General features: G+C 31.8%; 1 protein-coding gene across 2 annotated transcripts; it reads left to right on the forward strand.

The window, feature by feature from the left end:
• On the forward strand, positions 1 to 24,716 carry LOC145331737 (voltage-dependent L-type calcium channel subunit beta-2-like). Of its 2 annotated transcripts, XR_013883883.1 has the most exons (19): positions 1 to 97; positions 4,629 to 4,705; positions 6,588 to 6,670; positions 7,127 to 7,186; positions 8,476 to 8,561; positions 9,406 to 9,493; positions 10,649 to 10,694; positions 11,100 to 11,163; positions 12,102 to 12,183; positions 12,415 to 12,500; positions 13,245 to 13,300; positions 14,112 to 14,222; positions 18,327 to 18,393; positions 19,125 to 19,208; positions 19,711 to 19,824; positions 20,113 to 20,213; positions 20,630 to 20,683; positions 21,467 to 21,769; positions 22,006 to 24,716. XR_013883883.1 is itself a non-coding variant. In XM_080176571.1 (18 exons), exons 1-18 carry the CDS (start codon positions 92 to 94, stop codon positions 21,519 to 21,521), a joined length of 1,320 nt encoding a protein of 439 aa, XP_080032697.1. In that variant the 5' UTR covers positions 1 to 91; the 3' UTR covers positions 21,522 to 24,716. The 2 variants fall into 2 exon arrangements, 1 of the variants encoding a protein (XP_080032697.1); XM_080176571.1 differs by having other exon boundaries at positions 21,467 to 24,716.
• Positions 24,717 to 25,102: the final 386 nt, after the last annotated feature.

Here is a 25,102-nt window from a genome sequence, read left to right on the forward strand (position 1 = left end):
TTTTTGTTTTCAGACAAAAAATGAATTTAAAGTCCTAGCTTAACTAAGCTGTAATTCAAGATTTGAGTCTAGTAGCGTAGCAACAATCAAAATGAAGGTAAGTTTATTTTTAGTCGCACATCTACTCAGTACTCAATGACCAGGTTATGTTTGTCCATCTTGTTGAAGTCAAATAGCACAACTACTATTAACTGTCCTTAAAGGGAGTGTGAACGTAAAAATTTCTTATCTGATTATCAAATCTTAACATTTACTAAGCACATTTCACTACACTGATCAACCAAAAATGTCCTATTCACAAAAATATCCAGAAATAATGCCTTGATTTTATGGTATTTTGAGAGGGAAAAAGGAAAAAACAGGGAAAATCTGAACGTTTTTGTTTCTTATAATGTTTGTAGGGATATTTAACTTGTCATATATAGTTGAAACAATTTACTTACTGTTAAGGATTTATTTTATGCTATAAAATTGCCAATTCGTTTTTTTATAACGTCGTAATTAGGTAATAAAGACATATTTTAAATTCGTATTATTGACAAAAAAATACCTTACTGTCTACAAAGGGTTGAATCTCATAGGTTATATAAAATAATAATATCCTTTTTTATTGTGTTGAACAATAAATAACCCACTTTGGAGAATTAGTTTACACTTTTATCAGACTGTTTATAAAGAAATATTGCGTCTTTATTATTTACAAATTTGTAATTAAAGGTGGGCGAGAGATGGGCCATTTAAAGTTAATTGGATACTAATAAAAAACCTGTTTCTGGCTTTGTTATTGTATTTGGTTTTCAATAAAAAAATATTGCTTATTTTATCAATTTCTAAGTAACTATACATTGGATTAAAGCAAGGATTATGTTAAAAGTCAGCTTAACTGTTAGGAAAAATCTAGAACTATGTGAAAAAGTTTAATTTTAGCTATAATGGGAGAAAAAAGCAATTTAATGCACATTTTATATAATACGGAAAATTTCTTCCTTTCCCCGTACCTTATAAAAATCGTCGGAAAAAGCCGTTTTTTAAGCAAACAAAAGCGCGTTTTTCTCTATCTGTGAGATATTATGAATGAGATAATGTTAATATTTGATATTAAGATGAGAAAAATTTACGTTCACAGTCCCTTTAAATAGTTATCGGTCATATTAAGTATTTATGCCTTTAAGTATGAGAAAAATCAAAATTAAGTAAAATTAGTATCTTCTTTTTTAAAAGTTAAAATATATTTATTAACAAAATATATAAATATTGGATAAAATAAGAAAATACTACCTATTGAACTTAGTGTCAGTAAACAAACAAACTTATGTAACATAAAAGTACACAAAATAGTATACATTATATAAATCTTTAAAATTACTTATTTGTCCTTATTGGATTGCAAAAGTATGAAAGGGCTAAATGTCTAAATAATACATATAACGTGATAAGACCCCACAGGGGATAGGCAAAAATAAAAAAATACCCCCTTCTTATTTTCAATTTATTTTTAAGATTTTGCAATAATTTGCAACATTTCTTATGTTACTGGTATGCAAGCAAGCTAACAGGAAATGTATAACAAATATAAGAATATAATTATGGTTCTACCTAAACTTTCCTAATATATACAATATATACATATAATATTTGTATATTCTTATATTATTGGTAGGCAAGCAAGCTAACAGAACATGTATAACAAATATCAGAATCTAATTATGTTCCTGCCTAAACTTTCCAGATATCTACAATTTACTCTTATAATATTTGTATATTCTTATGTTACTGGTATGCAAGCAAGGACATGTATAACAAATATCAGAATATAATTATGGTTCTACCTAAACTTTCCTGATATCTACAATATATTCAGAAAATATTTGTATATTCTTATGTTACTGGTATGCAAGCAAGGACATGTATAACAAATATTATAATATAATTATGGTTCTACCTAAGCTTTCCTGATATCTACAATATATTCATATAATATTTATATATTCTTATGTTACTGGTAAGCAAGCAAGCTAACAGGACATGTATAACAAATATCAGAATCTAATTATGGTTCTACCTAAACTTTTCTAATATCTACAATTTACTCTTATAATATTTGTATATTCTTATGTTACTGGTATGCAAGCAAGCTAACAGGACATGTATATTGTATAACAAATATCATAATATAATTATGGTTCTACCTAAACTTTTCTAATATCTACAATTTACTCTTATAATATTTGTATATTCTTATGTTACTGGTAAGCATGCAAGCAGGACACATATAACAAATATCAGAATCTAATTATCGTCCTATTTAAATTTTCCTAATATCTACAATATATTCAGAGAATATTTGTATATTATTATGTTACTATATAGTATGCAAGCAAGCTAACAGGACATGTATAACAAATATCAGAATCTAATTATGGTCCTACCTAAACTTTCCTGATATCTACAATAAATCCATATAATATTTGTATATTCTTATGTTACTGGTATGCAAGCAAGCAAGGAGGACATGTATAACAAATATCAGAATCTAATTATGGTCCTGCCTAAACTTTTATGATATCTACAATTTACTCTTATAATATTTGTATATTCTTATGTTATTGGTATGCAAGCAAGCTAACAGGACATGTATACCAAATATCAAAATCTAATTATGGTCCTGCCTAAACTTTCCTGATATCTACAATTTACTCTTATAATATTTGTATATTCTTATGTTACTGGTATGCAAGCAGGACAAGCATTTATAACAAGTATCAGAATGTTATTATAACCTACTTTAAGTTTCATAAAATCTACAATTTACAACAGGCTTTTTATTTCAAACACAAATCTCTGTAAAACATGAAAAATATATTTTTAATTTTATATTTGCATTTAATCTTTGCTAAAATGAATTTTCACTAACCTATATATACTTTGAATTTGTATTGCAAAAAAATTATGATAGCCCTTAGTAAAGTTTTCCGTGGTAACCAGCATATGCAAAGAATATCATAAACCTGTCATTTACATTAATTCTAAATATTTTCTTTCTCCTAGCTGGGTTGCAAATTTTATTTTGTGCTGGCATTTAACACAAAGTACCACAATGGGCACTGGCACCCCTCTACCCTATTTTCAATTTAATTGGTAATAAGAGGGGGGGGGGAGGGTTCTTTTGTTTACTTATTTAGGTCAGGTTAGGTTAGTTTATAATTTGTTTAACTGCAGTTATAGGCCCTGCAAGGTTAAGGCACCAAGCAGGTTATATGCATAGAAAAAAGTACATTCCCCTACACTTATGTGTATGGGGGGGGGGGGGGACACTTATGTGTGATATCATCCATTATGCTTTTTAATCAACAATAAGATAATGTTTATTTGCAAACAAAGCTCAAAAAAAATGTATCATTATAATATAGCAAAGAAGGTGTATCAACTTTTTTTTATAGCTAGCCGGTTCTTTTAGTAAGTAGTAGATGTAAAATTTTTCATAGAATTCAGATATGCAATCGGTTTTTTTGTAGACCTCTTATTTTTTAAGTAATTTAAGTTTAAAAAAAAAAAAAATAAGTCGATTTTAAGGTACTAAAATGCAACAAAAAAAAGAAAGAAAATAGCCATTATGAACAAAAATAGTAAGATCTTTAATTTGACACCTTACTTTTTCAATTCTGTCAGGTAATTATTGAAAAAATCGATTTTTTTAAACCCACGAGAATAAAAACTTTGATCTTAATTTTATTATTTCACAGGTAAAAAAATATGGGTTCATATATACCTTTAGAATCGGAAAAATATTACGAATTCATTGTAAGCAAAATTGAAAAAAAAGTTTACAATATAGTATATAAACTACAATAAAAGGAATTATATGAAAATATCATATTATATTGTACAGGCAACGTCTTAATTCTTGAATTGAGTATAAAAATGGGAAGGGGGTAAAGAGGGGGTAAAAAAGGGAAGACGATAGTGTTGCCTGAACAAAAAACATAATTGGCCATTTGTTTATTTTTTTATTTTTTTACTTTTTTTCAATTTTGCTCACAATGGATTCGTAATATTTTTCTGATTCTAAAGGTATATATGAACCCATGTTTTTTATGTCTGTTTGAGAAAATATTTAGGTCTAAAGTTTTTATTAAACCGAGGTTAAAAAAATAGATTTTTTCAATAATTACTCAACAGAATTTTAAAAGTAAGGTGTCAAATTAAAGATCTTACTATTTTTGTTCTTAGAACCGGCTAGCTATAAAAAAAAAAAAGTTGATACACCTTCTTTAGAATTATATTAAATCTTAAGGGATAAGACTATGGACAATAAATTGATACGCACCCTCAATTATTACAAATAAAATTACCATTTCTGCAAATTGAATTTAATAATTGAAAAGCTTGGACACTGCTAGGTGTGTACCGCCCAATCAAGATTTAAGGAAAGTTCCAAAAGTTTGTAAGCTAACAAATGAGAGAATATGTTTATTAAACTTTAAATTCGCAGTCAAAAGACCCCTTCATCCCCGAATTTTAAAATACATTTTGGGATTAAATGAACGTTGCGTTATTTGCAGCTGTACTATTACTCTCTTCAATAAATTTGTCGCAGCTACTCTATTATAATAATCTTTCTTTTTCAGAGCCGTGTGATGTACATGGGCCGTCAGGGGTCAGGGGAGTCAGGGTCTGGATACAGTGTTCGCTCTTCTGATCTCAGGTATGTCAGGGTCTGGGTATAGTGTCCACTCTCCTGATCTCAGGTATGTCAGGGGAATCAGGGTCTGGATATAGTGTCACTCTTCTGATCTCAGGTTTGTCATGGGAATCAGGGTCTGGGTATAGCGTCTAGTCTTTTAATCTTAGGTATGTCAGGGTCTAAGTATAGTGTCCACTATCCTGATCTCAGGTATGTCATGAGAGTCAGGGTATGGGTATAGTTTCCACACTTCTGATCTCAAGTATGTCTTGGGAGTTAAGGTCTGGGTATAGTGTTCGCTCTTCTGATCTCAGGTTTGTAATGGGAGTCATGGTCTGGATACAATGTTTGCTCTTCTGATCTCAGGTATGTGAGGGGAGTCAGGGTCTTGGTACAATGTCCAGCCTTCTGATCTCAGGTATATCAGGGTATGGGTATAGTGTCCACTCTCTTGAAATCAGGTATGTCAGCGTCTACGGGTCCAATTTTTATATGTTTAATCGTGTATTTATCCATAACTCATAAATGCTTACAATCCAGACCTTTTGACCTAAAATACTGAAACAGTTTCTTTACAAGCCCAAGCAATTACTTTTGAAATATCTTTCTATTATTGAAAATACAAAAAAATATGCGAATTTGGGTGTTAGCTTTTATGACAATTTATCTATTGAACTATGTTCCGATTTTTCAGGAAAAAACATTTGGATTTTCTTACATATATAGCATATAAATACATGTTACAAGCATAATGAAAAAGTGGAGTGTTATATAATAATAATTCTGTGATAAAATGATAAAAAGATAATCCTTATATCTTCTTAATGGAATCATAAAACCCTTACATAACAATATATAGAAAGTTTATTATTAGCTTACATAATTAAGTAATTAATGTACCTCATCTATTATTCAATTAGAATTTAAATGACGGAAATTAATTTTGAATTAGTTCATTTTACGCCCCTCTCCCCGGCCCCCCCCCCAAAAAAAAAAAGCTTGGAATATATATTTTCAATACCTAATTATGCAATCTAAAGGCCCGGGCCTACAAATCAGAGATTGATTCTATGATTTTTATTTTCTTTGAGAATTGTCTATAATACAATACATGTTTATCCAGTATTAGCAAGAACCGGTTTTAATCCAGCGAATATTAATGGATTAGGAGCTATACTAAAAAATAAATGCATAATCTTAAATCTTAATTTTTCCAGAAAATTAAAAGTTTAACATTTAGGTGTTTCATCTTTTCTGCAACATGTATTTTATTAAACGCAAAAACCATGTATCATTTCTATAGCACAAGCTGCGGTTCCCATTAAAATCCATTGAAACAAACAAAAAGAGAAGAAAAAAATGGTGGATTTTTTTTCCATGTGCGATTTCTTCTGGAATGTTTGAGGCACCGTTTCCCAAAACATCTATAATTTTTTAATGGAAAGGAGAACAATATCGGCGATCAGAGGGATCTTTCGGTACAGATATCCTGTTACTTTTATACAGGAATTGTTACTAACAACGATGCTGCGTAAGTGATTGCACGCCTAACATTTCATGTTAAGAATCTGGCAAATTTTCTTGATATTAAGGAATTGATTTGCAGATAGATCATCGCATATCAAAAGAAGGAATATGATATGAAATTCCAGGGATCCAAAGGGACAAGACAATGGCTGATAAATTGATGTACATCCCCTCTGTAGATTACAATTAGTTGTTGAAATGTTTGAATACTCAATATAAAATAAAAATTCAATAAACGTTAGAATAAAACTTTGGGGATTAGTGTAATAAACAGCTCAATGTCTCCGACTTCCCTGTAAAATTCAGTACCTCTTTTTCAGGATTCCAGTGGCTGCGCCCCATTATTAACAACAATTACAGTATGTTTTTATTTTAGTTTGGATGAGGAGAGAGAATATTTCCGCAGAGACACAGAGAGACAAGCACTATTCCAGCTTGAAAAAGCTAAAACAAAACCAGGTTTGGATACATCAGATCTTTTTGCATCGCATTATTTTATATATCGAGTCCTCTAGTGCCCCTCCTCCCCCCCCCCCCCAAAAAAAATAAAAAGTAGGGCTTATTTTTTCTATCGGTGTTTTCTCCTGGGAAGGTGGTGGTACCCTCCCCCCAAATAAATGTAAACCTTCCCTGGACCAAGAAATCCTATTATTTATTTTCATTAAATAATTTCAATTGATTATCATAATAGTAATTTTACGCTTTTGCTTCATAACTTAAAGCTATTGGTCCCATCGTATAATAAATAGTAAAACGATAAATTACAAGATTAATTACGGTTCTGTTAGTCGGGGCTACGATGCATAAATTTTTAGTATAGCTGATAACCGGTTTTAATCCGGTGGATATTAATCGGTTTCGAAGCCTTATTGGAAATACAAGATTTTCCTTGCAAATACATTATATATTTTTCAGTTGTATTCGCTGTGAAGACAAATGTGGCCTTTGATGGAAGTCTGGACGATGATTCTCCAGGTAATGATCAATATATAATCAAGTTTTGTTAGCCCGGGGTGCCCTAGGCCCAGGCAAACAAATAAATTATTTATATATTTAAAAATATATATAATACGATACGAGACATGATTCAGTATTGCTCATAACCGCTTAACATCCAATTGAAATTAATCCGACACTGCACGTGGAAATCATATAATTATAAAAATTAATACTTTAGCTCGTATAAGATTCAATTTGCCAACATTTTAAGGAAAACTTTATCATAGATGTAAAATTTGCCAATAAGCAGAAAACTATTTAAAAATCTTTGAAAAACAGGGAGGGATTGGATAATGAATGAAAAATTAGCAACTAATCTTTAGTACATTTCGAAAGCAGATTTTCATGCGCAAAAATATAGACACATTAATTTATCATCCACTCTCCTATCCCTGTATTAAATATTGAAAATATTTTGTCCTGAGTAGTGGAAAATCTATTCACTATCCAGTTGGCTAATTAGACATTTTTCAGAGAGCTTTCATATGATCCCTTTTAGGTGTTAAGGTGCTTTTCGAGCACTAATCCCCCCTGATCCCCCCCCCCCCCCATTTATTTTTGATATAAAACGAAAATAACATGAGGAGAGTTGTAAGTTACCCCTGCTGGAGGCCCTAACCCTGTGGTGCCTATACCTACGTACTACCCAATGTAACCTAACCTGACCTGTTCTGGGTTCGACTAGGCACTTGGAGAGAAACCACAAACATTAATATAAATAAAATCTTATTGGTTTCTTTCGAATTTTATGGCACAATAATAGGAAATTAAAATAGGATGTGGCCTACACTAACCCGTCTGCAGGTTTGGTTATTATTTAAAAAGCATTAGCCTTACAATGAAATGGGAAAGAGTGTTCTTTTTTTTATGCTATGTGTATATTGTAATTCAATATTGTCCCCTAATTTGTTAATCTAACGAATAAGAATAAGTTACTATAAAACTTTGTGGATTAGTATAATAAACAGCCCAGTGTCCCCTCCCTCCCTTGAAGCAAGACTACTCTAAAACATAATAAAGAGTGAGTGAGAGGACAATTGGCTGTTTATTACACTAGTTCCCAAAGATTTATAATAAGTTTTCTTATTCGTTAGCTCAACAACTTTGGAGACTTAAGTTAATTTTGATATGTTGGTTCATTAAGTTGAGTATTCTAACGTTTCAACCACAAATTTCAATCTACATAAGGGGTAATTTTGTGTATCATCATTGGGGATGTACATCAATTTATCGGCTATTGTCTTATCCAAATTTATTTGTTTTAGTTCACGGGACGGCTGTCAGTTTCGGAATTGGAGATTACCTGCATGTCATGGAGAGATATGATCCTAACTGGTGGATTGGTAGGAAGGTAAAACGTTTTTTTTCATTTAAAGACCAACAAAATGGCGGTCTTAGAAAAGTTTGTTTGCCCATCTGTCTGTCCCATGGAAGTTTTTATTTTATTTGGAGAGATATATTCTTAACTGGTGGTAATTTTATTTATGTGTCTATTTGAAAAATCAGCTGAACTATATTCTTTTTCCTTAATTAATTCAGTTTATGTTTTCAGCTGCTAACGACTACCAAAATGATAACATTTCCTATCTATGTTGACAGGTTATGGGTCCAGTTTGATCATCTAGATGTACTATATCTATTATCAGTGTTATTAAATCTATTACATCTGTTAAAGACTACCAAAATTATGACATTTCCTTTTTAAGTTTAACGGATTTTGGGGCCAGTTTGGCCATTTAGAAGTACTATATTTATGTAGCTGTCTATAGTGACCTAGCAAAATGGGGATAGATGTCACTGCTTTTGGCCTCCCTATTCTATTGACATCATAGTAGAAGGAAAGAGAAGGGAAGGGGGTAAGAAACCCTCTAGAAAAGAGATGGGGTATAGGTCATTTATTGATGTCAATAGACTAGGTAGGCCAAAAGCAGTGTCATCTATCCCCATTTTGCTAGGGCACTATAGACAGCTACCATCTATTAAGGTGGAGAAGGACTGTAATATTGGGTTCATTACAGCATCTATATGTACTATATCTATTATTAGATCATCTATATGTACTATATCTATTATTAGAGCATCTATATGTATATATTATTAGAGCATCTATATGTACTATATCTATTATTAAGGTTGAGAAGGACTGTGATATTGGGTTCATTAGAGCATCTATATGTACTATATCTATTATTAAGGTGGAGAAGGACTGTGATATTGGGTTCATCCCATCCCCAGCTAAACTTGAAAGCCTTAGACTTCAACTTGCACAAAATAAATCAGCCAAGGAATAAAACAACACATAATTAAATATAAAAAAGTGTATTATAGAATAGGAATATTGTATAAATGGATCGTTGGATATAGCATAGAGGTGATAATTAGACAGTGGAAAAATTTACTTCAATTTATATTGCTAACATGTACTGTACATCATTTATTGGGCAGTTCGTTCATCCAAAATAAGGGGAGGGTATGTGGTAATAGGGTTGGATTGGATGGAACATTATTATAGCCAGTTGCAAGTTTTACTTTATTAGAGTACATGAAAATTTGGTGTATGTTCCAATTAATAATAGATCCATATTTTGCTTCCAACTTTCAGACCATTAACAAAAAAAAATTTTCCTATTAACAATCATATTTAAAATTTAAAAACCAAAATTTAAAAAATTTCTACAAATAAACTTTTAATTTATCCATTTGATTCATATGGGATTTACCTTTATATTTTTCTTTGAGGTGGAGGGGGGGGGGGATTTAATGCACCCTCCCTAGGAAAATATTTCAAGTTTAATATGAATTGTAGAATGATCGGTCCATACGTCCACGAGAACATTTACGTAAAATGTTGCATACATCCTGTTACTTAAGTATTTACGTCAACTTTCTTTTTATGAAATTTTCAATTTAAAAATATCCCCTATCAAAGATTAAAGCCTTTGAAACTACATGTTTTTTTCCCTCATCAAAAGTAAAATATTCAATATCGACGTGTAAAGAATTAAGATCAAAGAAAAATCTAGACTTTTTAATTCAACTAGAATGACAACATTCATAAAAGCGAAGATCTAAAATCAGAAGGAAGGACAATAGAATAATGAATCTTGTAGAATGTCAAAACTTAATAAGCAGAACAATAATTTGAAAGTCAAAACAAAATTGTTTATAAAATTGTTGCAAAATTGCGTGATAACAGGATACAGTAAAATGCCTTGCATTTATGGTATTTTATCTCGTTGTCCTAGGAATCTACATCACTCCAAAAATCAGATGAATATGATATCATCATGCGAAGTTTAAATTCATTATAGCAATTATAACATGTATAAGTTAGCGAAAAGAGCTAACCGTTACAGATGTATAGACGGAAGGACCCAAATTATAGAAAATCTTAGCCTTTAAAAATATTTGATTTGTTGTTACATATCTGATGTGTGCAGGTATATGCTCAAAAATCCGCACAATCTGGTGACAAGTTGGGAAGGTAAGTTTTTAAGAACATAAATTTAAGAAGCATAGACGTCCAAGAGCGTGTGGATGGATGGGGGAGTGGGCGGGTGAGGTAAAGGGGTGATACCCCACTTAAAATTTTGAATCCCAAAATTCGCCCTCCCCCCCCCCCCCAAAAAAAAATGTAAATTACTTTGGACCAACCCCTTTAATTCTTTGAAACCCATCACTATACCTAAAAGCATTAGGTAATATTTTCCGATCGTTCTTCACAATATAGATGTCTATCCATCACAAACCTTATCTTGCACATTTTTCATTTCAAATATTTTGGTTTTAAGTTGTTTGGTGTTTGTATGTTTTTCCACATATGGACAGTAATCCTTTAAAATTTCAAAAAGGCATAAGTTTAACATTGTTAATTTTTTTTTTTTTGTAGGTTGCTACCACAAAGAAATAAAGAGGGAAATGTAAAGATTACTATTAATGAAGATGGAGAGGAGGTAAAACATTTTTAAATAGCGAAGTTCTAAAATTCACTTTGTCTGTCCATCTGTACGTCAGTCAGTCAGTCCGTAATGGTGTAGATTCCCTAAACTTATAAGCAATAATTTACTTTGTCCGTCGGTCTGTCAGTCATGTTACAAAATACAAAACTAGAATTAAAACTATTATTTTGATATGATATTTGTCCGCTAGGTGGTAACACCAGTTGAACCAGAAACAACAGACACTAGTAGTGAAACTATGATTTTAATATAAATTTTGTCCGCTAGGTTGTAGCACCAGTTGAACCAGAATCAACATACAATAGTAGTGAAATATGATTTTAATGTTATATTTATCCGCTAGGTGGTAACACCAGTTGAACTAGATACAACACACAATGGTGGTGGAACTATGATTTTAATATGATATTTCTCCGTTAGGTAACATACAATAATGGTGAAACTATGATTTTAATATAATATTTCTATCCGCTAGGTGGTAACACCAGTTGAACCATAAACAATAGACAATGGTGGTAAATCTATGATTTTAATGTAATATTTATCCGCTAGTTGGTAACACTTATTCAGCAACAATAGAAAATAATGGTTGAACTACAATTTGAATATAATTTTTCTCCGCTAGTTGGTAACACCAATTGAACCAGAAACAACAGACAAAAGTGGTGAAACTATGATTTTAATATGACATTTGTCCGGTAGGTGGTGACACCAGTTGAACTAGAAACAACAGACAATGGTGGAGGAACTATTATTTAATATGATTTTTGTCCGCTAGGTGGTAACACCAGTTGAACCAGAAACAACAGACAATGGTGGTGGAACCATGCTTTTAATATAATATTTCTCCACTAGGTGGTAACACCAGTTGAACCAGAAACAACAGACAATGGTGGTGGAACTATGATTTTAATATAATATTTCTCCACTAGGTGGTAACACCAGTTGAACCAGAAACAACAGACAATGGTGGTGGAACTGCTACTATTACTGAAGGAAAACAAAAGAAAAAAGGTTAGAAAAATTCTCATTCATTACAATAACATGAAAAATATATCGACATATTTTTAGGCCAGGGCATTCCTTCAACTCTAAATATTAATGTCACGGGGCAGTAAGCAAGCCGCTAACAATTTATTCAATTTCGGAGAATTTTGAAATGATTTTGGAAAATTTTTTACAAAAATAATTTTGGTGATCATAACCGAATCATAAAAATAAATTAATATATGGGTTTATGTTCAGGTTTGTTGGGTAAGACTGAGACTGTACCCCCATACGATGTTGTGCCATCCATGAGACCTGTCGTCATTATTGGTCCCAGCTTAAAGGTAAAGTGGCGATGTTGTTCCCAAATTGACCCCCCCCCCTCCCACCAACCCGTCTTATTTCCTAAATAGATGGAAAATAAGGGAGAGGGAAGGGGAAAGGCTTGGGGTGAAAATTATCTCCCATCCCTCTTAGTTTTTATAATTATTCGTGAAGTTAAAAAATATTTACTTTTTCTAAGATACTAAAACCTAGGGCTCGTCAGCCGCAGGTCAGCCGCCTGTAAGCCCCAGGGAAATCAACCTTTTATATCGGGTATGTCATTGTCCAAACCTGACTTAAATATGGCAATACCTCTTTACAATTTTTTTAAAATCATCCAAACGTATTTAAATGTGAGCCTTTGTCGCTCGCGACTGACGTGCGGCTGCCGAGCCCTGCTAAGATCTTTCTCTTGTATTCTTTAATCATTTTCTTGGAAAAGTAATTATATTAACAATTTTCATTAGTAGAAAGAGGTTTAGTTACGTGAATGGAAATGGAAATAAAGTAAATCATAAGAGAGAAATGGGACAATGGGCTGTTTATTACACTAGTCCCCCAAGTTTTATGATAACGTTTTCTTATTCGTTGGATTAACAACTTTTGGGACTTAAGTGAATTTTGATTGGTTGGTTTATTAAGTTGAGTGTGTAAACTTTTCAACCACTAATTTTACGCTACATATGGGCTAATTTTGTGCATCATAATGGGGAAGCACATCCATTTATAGGCCATTGTCTTATCGTTCTCTATATCTTATTTAGGGTTATGAGATTACTGATATGATGCAAAAAGCCTTATTTGATCATTTAAAGAGGAGGTAATTATGTTTTTTTTACCTTGTAGCGAAGCTACTCTCGAACTTGGATATTTTGGGTCGTCGTCCGTCTGCCTGTCATTGGGAGTTATTTTAAAAAGTGTGAGCTTACTTATAGCCTTATAGATAAAAGAAAAGTGCATTTTACTTAAGGTAATTTACCATTTGATTGTAAGACCGTTGTCCAAAGGCCCCCCCTAAAATCTTTTAAAAATGAGTTGCCCCTGTTAATTAACCAAGGCTTTCCCCCCTCCCCCTCATGTTTTAAGTTCATACATCCGATTAAACATTAGTAGGTAAATTTTTTGGCAAATTATGGATGCCTAAGTGTGAACGCCAAAGTCGCGATAATCATAGTAATAAGGATGACAAAATCCATGAAGGCGAAGCTCCAAAACCAGTCGAAAGGACAAACGAACATCAATGTAAATGTGGGATAATTTTTAAGAGCATACTTTCATTTTAAGGAGTTGAGATGCTTTGCTTATAATATTATATAAAGTCGTTCTAAGAATCACATTTTTATTGAATATTTAATTATATCATTCAAAAATGGATATAAAAAGAGTTGAAAATCAGAATTTTTAAATGGATTTACTGGCTTTCTGGTAACGAATATATAGTTGCTGTGCTTTCGGAATCATACCTCACTGTTTCAGGAATCATCATGCAAAGTTTGAAATTGATAGGACAATTCTAACATGTCTAAATTAACGAAAAGAGCTGACTGTAACGGAAGGACGGACTTACGTACGGAATATCTTCATAATAGAAAAGCTTTATGCTTAAAAATATATTCTATTTTTTATTTTAGATTTGAAGGAAGAATAATAATAACCCGTGTAAGCGCTGACATATCCTTGGCCAAGAAGAACGCGCTCAACAATCCTTCTAAGCGCGCCCTCATTGAGCGCACAAACTCTAGAGGAATCATCATATTTCATATACATATATCCTGTCAATACTATCATTAAAATAGCGTTTTATAGTAGATAACTGTAAGGTTTTAGTAGCCGTTGGCTTAAAACTTTCCTAAAAGGGGCGATTTATCTTTAGATGGTGGTGTTCCCCTTACTAAAAATAGTTATAAACCATCCCAGGACCTAAGCTACACCGTAGAATTGAATCATATCGGTTCAGCGGTTAGAGGATTCCTTCGGTAAAGACAGTCAGACATTCTGATACTTTTCTATAAAGAAAACAAATTGTGTTAATTATGGTTATCTAGAATGCTATAGCTTAAAGAAAATAATTTGTTTTACAATAGATGAATACAAATGAATAAAGGTCTAGACCCACCCATGGATCCAGGGATAGGTCAATGGATTACAAATTAGTATTTCCCTTTTATTTTATACATTAATCATACCTTTATCTTGGAACTATTAATGGAAAATGGACTTGAATTGGAATAACACGTACAGAACACTAAACAAAATTCGGGAATAGTCCTTTTCGTAACATCGCCCCATATGGGGCGATTCGTCGTATTTTTAAAATGGCTTTTATAGGTTATTTTAGGTTAGGTTAGGTTAGGTTATATTGGGTTAGGTGATTGCCCTACAGGGTTAGGTAATTGGCCTCGCAGGGTTAGAGCCGCCCGCAGGGGCTCAAAATAGGAGAAAAGTTACAGTGAAAAATACGAAGAATCGCCCCATAAGGTGCGATGTTACAAAAGGGACTATACACCCCAAAATTCTTCTAAAGGGGATTGAAGATGCTAAATTTATCATGCATTGCCCTATCCTTCCCTGAGACCCACACTGGTCTAAACAAAAATATTATCAATGATATGATTTCTCCTTTGTATTTGTGAGTGTGGAATATAAGTGAGTTACTTAACAAACGAGTGGAACAAAACCCCTCCCCTCCATTTTTGTTTTGTAAAAAAGAATGTTTAGCCCTTCTGGGGATTACTTACCTTGCCCGGCTCTATTTCTAATTGTTGCTATCCCAGTGGGTCTCTTCAACTTTTCCTTCACTTACCTAAAAATCTTTCAAAATGTTTTCTCTTAAAGGTTGTGGGAATTGTATGTTATGAGGAAACCGTCTTTATAATGTTTATTTAGTCTAACCTGAGATAAACAGCAAACCATAATTTAGAAAAAAAAATTCTTACTTAATTATGTTTTTAGTGAATTCAGATAAAAATGTTTCTGACTAAATAATTAAATAATCATAATTAATCCGCTGAAGAAATGAGTTGTAGACGTATCTATAATACAAAGTAGAACGATGTCTGTCCGTCTGTCTGTCCGTCTGTCCGTCTGTCCGTCTGTCCGTCTGTCCGTCTGAAGCTTAAGATCTCGGTAACCGCTGAACCGAATGGGCTCTACTCTTCAGGGAATATACCTACTGGTCCTGTGGTGGTTTTAAGCTATTTTCTTGGGGGGTGGGACACCCCCAACCCCCCCAAAAATGAAAATTTACCCCCCCCCAAAAAATACTCCTGGTGCTGCTGGTGCAGCTGCTGGTGCAGGTGCAGGTGGTGCAGCTGGTGCTGCTGGTGCTGGTGCAGAAAATTATTTTTTTTCTAGGGGCAAAGCCCCTAGAGGCTAGGGGCGAAGCCGCTAGTAGTATATAAACCATTCTGTTTCTTTACACAGACATAGATTAATATAGGCTGTTTTATCATTTCCACACTCTATTAATGGATATAGAATACTTGGATGTTGTGAGATATTCTCACATACCATGATAAAATGTTACTTCCAGCTGGCTATTGACTTACTTATGACTTTACCCACTCCCCTTCCCTTAACCATGGAGGAGCGTATTGGCCAATATCTAAGGAATATATTAGCAACCCTAATGAAGCACAAAAATTCCCCTGTAATAACATCCATATATTCTATAATTTTTGTGACATTTTTTTGCAGAAGTAATGGCACACTTCTTAGATTAATATTATATGTAATAATACATTTCCTTATCAATTTCGGAATAATAGGGATTGTTTCTTATGACCGGATGTGGTTATTTACGTTTTAGCAACTTTAAAAGAACCATAAAGCACTAGCTGCTCCCCTAGCATCTAGAGTTTCTTAATTCGATCGGAATGGGGTAGACAAAAAGCCTAAAACCTTCCAAAGATAAAATGGTCTAAAACCAGCCTAAATTAAGCTTTCAAGCTTTATGAAATCTGGCTTGATCTACAATAACTAATATTAATGTAGAACAGCTACTATTAAACTATTTCGTCTGTTATATAGATCTTGATGTTTTGAGTAGCAACTCTGTAGAATAAATTTAAATATCCGTCTCTTAGTTATGTGTAGTAGAGAAAACATGGGTTGCTCTGCTACTTATATTATACAAGTCTGAATTTTTAGTGAGGATTCCCAATATCATAAGCACCTCACTTGTTCCGTTAGTCTGTTGGTTTCCTTATAATTATATCCTTGTCCTTCATCTACATACATTTCTTGATTTTTGTTGCAAACTTTCCAACAACGAAAATTCTTCTTCAAATATGTTATACCTTTTATTTGTGAGAATATCTAAGAAAACCTAGTACATGTAACACAATACACATCGAATCATTTACATATTAAACAAGGATGACAACATCAATAAAAATTAGATGAATAGGCTAAATATATCAAAAAAAGTTTTTGTCAAATAACTTGAAAAGTTTTAATTGGACGTACGGACTTTCTGGCAACGATTGTAGAGTTGCTACGATTTCTAAATCGTATTAATTGTTGAATGAATCATCATTCAAAGTTTGAAACTGATAGGACAATTCTTACATGTCTAAATTAAGGAAAAGATATAAGGACGTACATACCCTTCGCTTTTAACAAGGACCTGGGGAAAATTCTTTTTGGAGGACTGGGGAACATTACCCCCAAAATAGATAAATAAATCCTTTCTAGGACCGCACCGTAAAGAATTTTTATTGCTAAGATGAATATTTTCAGTTAGCTGTTAGCAAACACACTAAAAGACAAACTTATAGTAGCTGACCTCTGATCCTGGGAGGGAGGACACAGTGGGCTGTTTATTACATTAGTCCCAAAAGCTTTATAATAACGTTTTCCTTTTCGTTGGCTTAGCAACTTTTATTGAACAGGTTGGTTCAATAATTCAAGTGTTTAAACGTTTCAACCATTAATTGTAATCTTCAGAAACGGGAAATTTTGTGTATCATCATTGGGGATGTACATCAATTTATTGGCCATTTGTCTTATCCCTATAAATCCCTGGCTCTTATTACAACATTTATTATTCATATTCTAATTATATACATTACAATTTTCCAATTACTAGATTAATTGAAAATACTGAATCATGAATTATTTATGTAGCTCTGTTAAAACATGATAAATTATGTTGATTATGATATTGCTTTTAATTAAAATAAATTCCTATTTTACATAATGTTAAAAAAAACAGCATATTTTTGGGTAGGCTAGAAAAGTACTGGGCAATAGGAACTAACCCTAAAGGGTTCTATGCATGCGGTGCTCTTCAATAACTTACTTAGCCTAACCTAAGAGAAATACTTTTAACAGTTATAAATATATCTCAACCATAACATTTAAAAAATTAGTAACTACTGCTGTTTCATACGGAAATATATTCAAAGACAAAAATCTTCATTATCAATCGCATCTGTAATAGAAAACAACAACATAATTTAATGAAAAAAAAGCATTAAGAATTATACAAAAGTAGTCAAATTATTTAGTAGATCTTTATTTTTAAAATACAATTAGGCGTTAATAAATATTTTCTGAAGTTTACGTGTGTTTCACATGTGACATGAGGGAAATCACCCTTTATTGAATTTGTATAATTCTTTACCGTTTTAGATATCATAATTTGTACAAATACACATATATACTATAAAAATATAAACAGTATACGTGGTTATATTGACATGTCGTCTATTTAGATTGCTTAGATGGACCTAATTTATTGGTCAGTTTATTCATCCATTAGGTGCATAAAAATATGCGGCAACATCCAAGTAATAATATATCTATTACTAAAAAAATGGATCAAAATATGATGGATAAACTACAGGTTCCAATCTTGCTGAGGTTCAGAACGAAATTGAACGGATATTCGAACTTTCTAAATCGCTTCAGGTGAGTAATTATGGAGTATAGACAGCTTTCCGCGGTTATTAAAATGAAATTACAAGATTAAAATCAGTTTTCTTAGCCTCGAGGGGCCGAAGTCTCTGGCTTACAAATCTGTTAATAATTTTATGATTTTTGAAATATTGGATATATATAGAATACTTGTTGATATTCAATATTTTATTCTATAATTTTATTTCTCGTATTTATTCGAATCCGGTGAATAGGAACCGGTTCTCATCCATACGAAAAAACTATGTCTAGCATCGTATTATATCCAACTTTCTACGAATATAAAAATGTACAATTATAAGATTAAAACCAGTTTTTTAGCCCCGAGGTGCCGAAGGCGAGGGCTAAAAGCCGTTTATAATACGATGCGAGAAATAACTATTAAATTTTTCTTTAAAAAGTCTATACTTGCGTAAATAGAATAAAATCTTTATATTAAGATAATAATGTTTTTAAAGTTTGACTTACAATTTTACATTTATTATTAAGAAGTTTAACCTATATATAGTTTTTCTCTTTCAAATACTATATTATAAAGCAACAGGATGTTTGTCTCAATGTATATCAGTTAAAATTTCACAAAAGAACCCCCCCCCCCCCGCAAAAAAACAGAATCTCCTAAAGAATTATACTGCATTCATTACACTTAAAATACCATTCTCTTTTCAGGGAAGTTTTTAGACTTTAATTACAAGATTTTATCAAAAACTGAACAATTTTTTTAGTTGGTTGTACTTGATTGTGACACTATTAACCATCCGAGCCAGCTTCTCAAAACTTCACTCAATCCCATCCTTGTTTATTTACAGGTATTCATTTAAGTTATGCTTTAGGGCCGGTCGGTCCGTACGTCCACTTGTCAATTTGGGCATGCTAGAATTGTCCTATAAATTTCAAACTTGGTAATGTGATTCCTTTAACAGTTTAGTACAATTTAGGAAGCGTAGTAACTGCAAAATCGATAAGAGTAATGGGGAGAGAAGGAAAAAAAGGACTGATGAGTGGATGGGAAGAAGGGAAAATTTAAAGAAAAGGGAAAGTTAAGGAGTGAAATAGGGGGTGTGAAAAAGAACTTTATCTGCATTCTAAAATTAAAAATCCCCCTGACATTACAGAAGGAAGAACAGTTGAAAGACATAAACACTTACAGAATAGTTTCACTACTACCAAACTTATTGTCTAAATGGCGGAAAGATAATTCGATTAATCCTTGGAATGTTGAGAAAATTTTTAAAATCATAAATAATTATGTCCTACTGGCCTACCATTGGTCACTATAATAAGCTTCTATATAACCATTGTTCTTTCTAGATATCCTCCCCAAAAGTGTTGCAACGCTTGATAAAATCCCGCGGCAAAGCGCAGACCAAGAATATGAACGTCCAAATGGTGGCTGCTGAGAAACTTGCTCAGTGCCCACTTGAGGTAATTTTATTTCTCGTATTCATTCGAAGCCGTTTGATTTCCCCTGGGTAAGAACCGGTTTTCAACCACGCTGAAAAGATCATGTGTCTTATTGTATTATATACAGTTTTCTACGAATTTAAAAATGTACAATCATAAAATGAAAACAAACTTTTAGTTATAATTATACATTTATCATAATTGTACATTTTTATATCCGCAGAAAGATGTGATATACAACTATTACATTTTTATCACATCAACTACCTCATATCTATCATACAAATTCTTAAATTGTTTATATTTAAGATGTGGGATATTATCCTCCATGAGAACAGTCTTGAGGAAGCATCTGAACATCTGTGCTCCTGGCTCGAGGAATACTGGGCAGCTACACACCTTCCTAACTGGTAAGTAAATCTGAACATCTGTGCTCCTGGCTCGAGGAGTACTGGGCAGCTACACACCTACTAAAAGGACCAGGGAAATCTTAAGCAAATTCTTTAAAAAAATGGGGTGGGGACTTATTTTGTTTTTGGGGGGTTGTGGGTGTCCAAACCCTCAAGAAAATAGCTTAAAACCACCACAGGACCAATAGGTATATACCCTAAAGAGTAGAATCCGATCAGTTCAGTGGTTACCGAGATCTTAAGGGACAGACAGGCAGACAGACGGACAGACAGACGGACGGACGGACAGGCAGACATCGCTCTACTTTGTATTATAGATATATCTATACCTATACATTTATTGTTGATTTACTATAATAACGCTTTCTACTTTTTTCAGAAGAATATATTATCTAATTTATATATTATTATTTTAGCCCAACAAGAGAGACGCCAATCAACACAAGCAATCATAAAAACTTCAGACAGAGGTAATTTTAGGGATCTTTAGGGATAAGACAATGGAGATAAACCGTTGTAATCCCCAATTACGATAAACATAATTACCCTTTCTATCGATGAAAAATGTATGAGAATTATTTCTTATAAAGAGGAGTATATGTACATGTACAAGCAAGGGATTCTAAGCACCTTCCAGCAGTGATTTTAAATGTTTTTTTTGTGAATATACTAGGTTTATGTTTTATATCGTTATATCAATTTAAAAAGTTTCACCTTGGTTTTATATGAAAAAAACTTTGAAATGTTAGACATTTTTTGGCTATCATCAAATGTTTTGTTGACTTCAAACTGCTGTGACACAAAAGTAAACTTTTTAAATGAAAAATGTTACTTTAGAAAAAGGGATGGTAACTTGTTTTTTTGAAGACAGTTTTATTAGTGTACTTTCGTAATTTACATCATTTATTTATGCTTTGGCGTGTTATTTTATTTGAATCTTTGGTCTCAACAAAGCATCTGATGATATTTCATCAAAATATGCTTAACATTTTAAAGTTTTTTTCCATATAAAACCATGGAGAAATTTTAATTTCTTTTAGTTGGTAAATCTATATCAAACATAACCCCAGTATATTCACTAAAAACTATTTAGAATCATTGTTGGAAGGTGTTTAGAATTTCTTACTATCGTTCGTGCATAGTCTCCTTTAAAATTAACCTCAAAAAATTCTCCTTATATAAACTTGCTTTAAGATACTTTCCTTTTAATGAAGAAAAAAATTTAAATATTTAACAAGAACGATCTTTTTCAGAGCTGGCGAAGACGCAGAATATATTCAAATGAGAGACAGATATGGAGAGGAATAATGATAATAATAAAGATATGAAGAGAGTAACAATTTGAATATAAACAATAAAAAAAAACGAAGAAATCATTGAAATTAAGAAAGCATGCTCCAACCTTTATTTTGTGAAAACTTGACTATACAAAAGAATCCATCCATATATGTTATATCGACAATAATTAAGGTTGAAGTTATGTCAATTATGTGAAATAAACAATTTTGTTACCTCAAGAATTATTAACAAATATACATTGAAAAGGATGATTCAAAGTTGGCTCTAAATTTTGTTTTATTTCCTCTAAGAACTTTTTCTCAAAATTTAAAAAGCTACAGTTGGTCTCTTTGCATAGATATGTTTACCTATTTTACATAGGTATCCCTATCTTCACTATAGACTAACCTATTTAGCATATAGGAATATATATCTTACATGTGACCACATGTTGTTTTAATTATACAAAAGAAAATGAACAAAACTTTACTGCCTACTTTTGAGCATCCCATAGATTGATATACAACCATTCCCCTATTATTGCCAAACCCTTCCCATTACTACTAGTATGTGTGTCAAACATAAAAACCAGTTTTTTTGTGGCTAGTCATAAATTTGTACGACCAAATGTATGTGATCTTATACAAATAATAATAACTATATGTTTGTCCTGCTGTAACCTTGTAACAGGTGGTGTGCATTAATTTTCGCATATTATCACAATTGCAAAAATCAGAGAGAGAGAGTGGACAATGGGCTTTTTATTACATTAGTCCCCAAAGTTTTAAAATTTTCTTATTCATTGGCTAACAACTTTGGTGACTTCAGTGAATTTTGATTTGTTCTTTATTAAGTTGAGTGTTCAAGCGTTTTAACCACTAATTTGATTCTACAGATGTGGTAATTTTGTGTATCATCTTTGGAGATGTGCATCAATTTATGAGCCATTGTCTTATCCCTTTGGATCCCTGTCAAAATTTGATATAGTGTTGCATGTGCGGAAGTGAATGCACATCTTTGTGAACACGGATAAATATTCTGAAAATAATTTGTACTATTTTTAAGGATTTTATTTTGCAATACGGTGACAAAACTTACTGTAAAACTTTGTTGTTTAATTATTTCAACATAATACTTGATAAAAACCGTTAAGGTTGTATGTCAACAGTAACACAATACTTTCAGATTTAACTGGGAGTTGGATTACTAATTATTTTCAGAATAAAAGTCCCTGTCCTAGTACTCCCAAGGCTATTAATAGGCTTCTTGGAATTAATAAAAAATATAAAAAATAACGCCTATAGAGCCAAATTATGTTTTTAAAGGTAATTAATGGATTAATCATAAATACGAAGGATTTTTTTCCTCAATAATCCAATTACGAGGGACCGAATTACACGGATTTCAAAATATTCATATTATGAATTTTATGTTTTTTATTTATTGTAAAAAATTGTGTAATACAATGCTATACATTATTTTTCAGTATAGTTAAAAACCGGTTTTGATCCGGCAGATATTAATCAGGTTTAAAGCCATACTGGAAAAAAAATTTCCTTCGTATTAATGATCTTATCTTAGTAATAAATAATTGTATATGAATTACCCTTAAAAAGGTGTTACTTTTATATCTTAAGATATTATATATATATTTTTGCTTAAAGGACGCCTGCAAGAAATACCACGCTTTAACTGCTGAAAGACTGCCACAAGTAGACCCAATACCCCAAATTTAAAGCCTTCAGCTTCAATAACAAAAAAGTTCTAGGCATTTCAAAATAGCATTTTATGTACAACGAAATTTTTGAAAGATTTCCAATGCTCATAAAAGAAAAAACAATATTAAATTACGTCGCCTAGACACAAAAATTATAACCTTATCTTTGTCAGAAACTTTGATTGCCGGTAACTGATTACATTTTTACAATAAAAACACCACATTTCATAGTCAAAATCTATAAAAAAAATTCGATTTAAATTTCATTTTTAAACGAAAATCATAGCGGAAACAAAGGGGTAAACTATTACAAGCTTAGCTGTGATTGGTTGTTAAGCTGATTCAACCTTCTGATTGGCTACAGTACATTCGGTACAATGCAAGTTAAACTTAATTTTTTAAAATGATTTTGACTATAAAAATGGGTATTTTTATTGTAAAAATATAATTAGTTACTGGAAACCTAAATTTATGACAAAAATAAGCTTACAATTTTGTTTCTAGGCCACGTAGTTTAATTTCGAAGTTTTCAACATGAGCATTGCAATTCTTTCAAAATTTTCATTGTACATAAAATGTCATTTTAAAATGCCTAGAACTTTTTTGTTATAGAAGCTGAAGGCCTCAAATTTGGGGTATTTGGTCTACTTGTGGCAGTCTTTCAGCAGTTAAAGCGTGGTATTTCTTGCAGGCTTCCTTTAATAAAATATTTATTTTGCTCTAGCAACAAAACTCGCATATCAGTTATTTTTTTAAAAATCTTTTAAGATACAGAGAGAAAATAAAAAACATATAAAAAAAAATATTTACTAGTTTTTAAACTTTTTTTCTGTTCATTGACTTTGATATCATTGAAAAAATAAGACTAATGAAAAAAGATAATCACTGTTTTTGCCTCTATCAATATAGTGTTCGAAATTCTTTCAAAATTGATAAAGAAATTGTTATTTTAAATAATGCAAAAAAAAATAATTTTTGAAATTTTATTGTTCTTAATATTTTTGATTTATATATAACAAAATAGTTTTAAATTTTCCCTTTTAATCCCAATTTATAAACCCATATTTTCTTTATATAATGAAGTTTATTCTAATATTTTAAAGTTGAATTGTTTATTAACACTATTCTGATAATTACATTCTTTCTGATTTGAAATTCTTGAAAATTGGTTTAATAGTTATTCATCGAATCGTTTTAGAGACAGCTTTCCGCGGATGTTCAAATGAAATTGAAATTAAAGGATTGAAATTGGTTTCGTTAGTACTGAGGGGCCAAAGGCCTGGTCTAGCAAAACTGGTATTAATTTATGATTTTTATTTTAATATTCTTAGAAAATTGTCTGTAATATGATTTTTTAGCATGTCTTAGAACTGGTTCTAATCCAGCGGATATTAATTGGTTTCGAAGCCATGCTGGAAAATATTTTCTTGATTGTTGTAAAGTATAGTTTTTACCCCTGAAATTTATATTTATTATTGTTATATACATAATAAACTTTAAGTATAAAATTCTTTTAATTTTTTAGAATGTTTATTGTTTATGGTTATACTCATTTCATGGCCAAACTGGTTTTCCTGTCAAATTTTCGCATAGTCTAAATCTAAATTGCATGTTGATTAGATGTCATCCACTTTGACAGGGTTTTCACCCAACTATTTCTAAAATCAGCCCTTTGTTTTTTACATTTGAGTATGTTTTTAAAAGCGAAGCTTTTCTATAATTAGGGTCGGTCCGTCCGTACGTCCGTAACGGATAGCTTTTTTCATTAATTTAGGCATGTTAGAATTGTCCTATCGATTTCAAATTTTGCATGGTGATTCCTTTAGTAGGTACGATTTAGAGAGCGTAGCAACTCTGTAATCATTACCAAAATGTCCGTACGTCCATTTAAAAC

Source organism: Acartia tonsa, chromosome 11 (genome assembly GCF_053477335.1).
Source record: "Acartia tonsa isolate MP-2025a chromosome 11, ASM5347733v1, whole genome shotgun sequence".
In the NCBI taxonomy this organism is placed as follows: Eukaryota; Metazoa; Arthropoda; class Copepoda; order Calanoida; family Acartiidae; genus Acartia; species Acartia tonsa.

Bases quoted from the DNA above. Each gene is read 5' to 3' on its own strand.
- LOC145331737 (XM_080176571.1), top strand. The intron at 6,671-7,126 runs GTTTGGATACAT...TATATTTTTCAG, and splicing joins AAAAGCTAAAACAAAACCAG to TTGTATTCGCTGTGAAGACA. The intron at 11,164-12,101 runs GTAAAACATTTT...TTTCTCCACTAG, and splicing joins TTAATGAAGATGGAGAGGAG to GTGGTAACACCAGTTGAACC.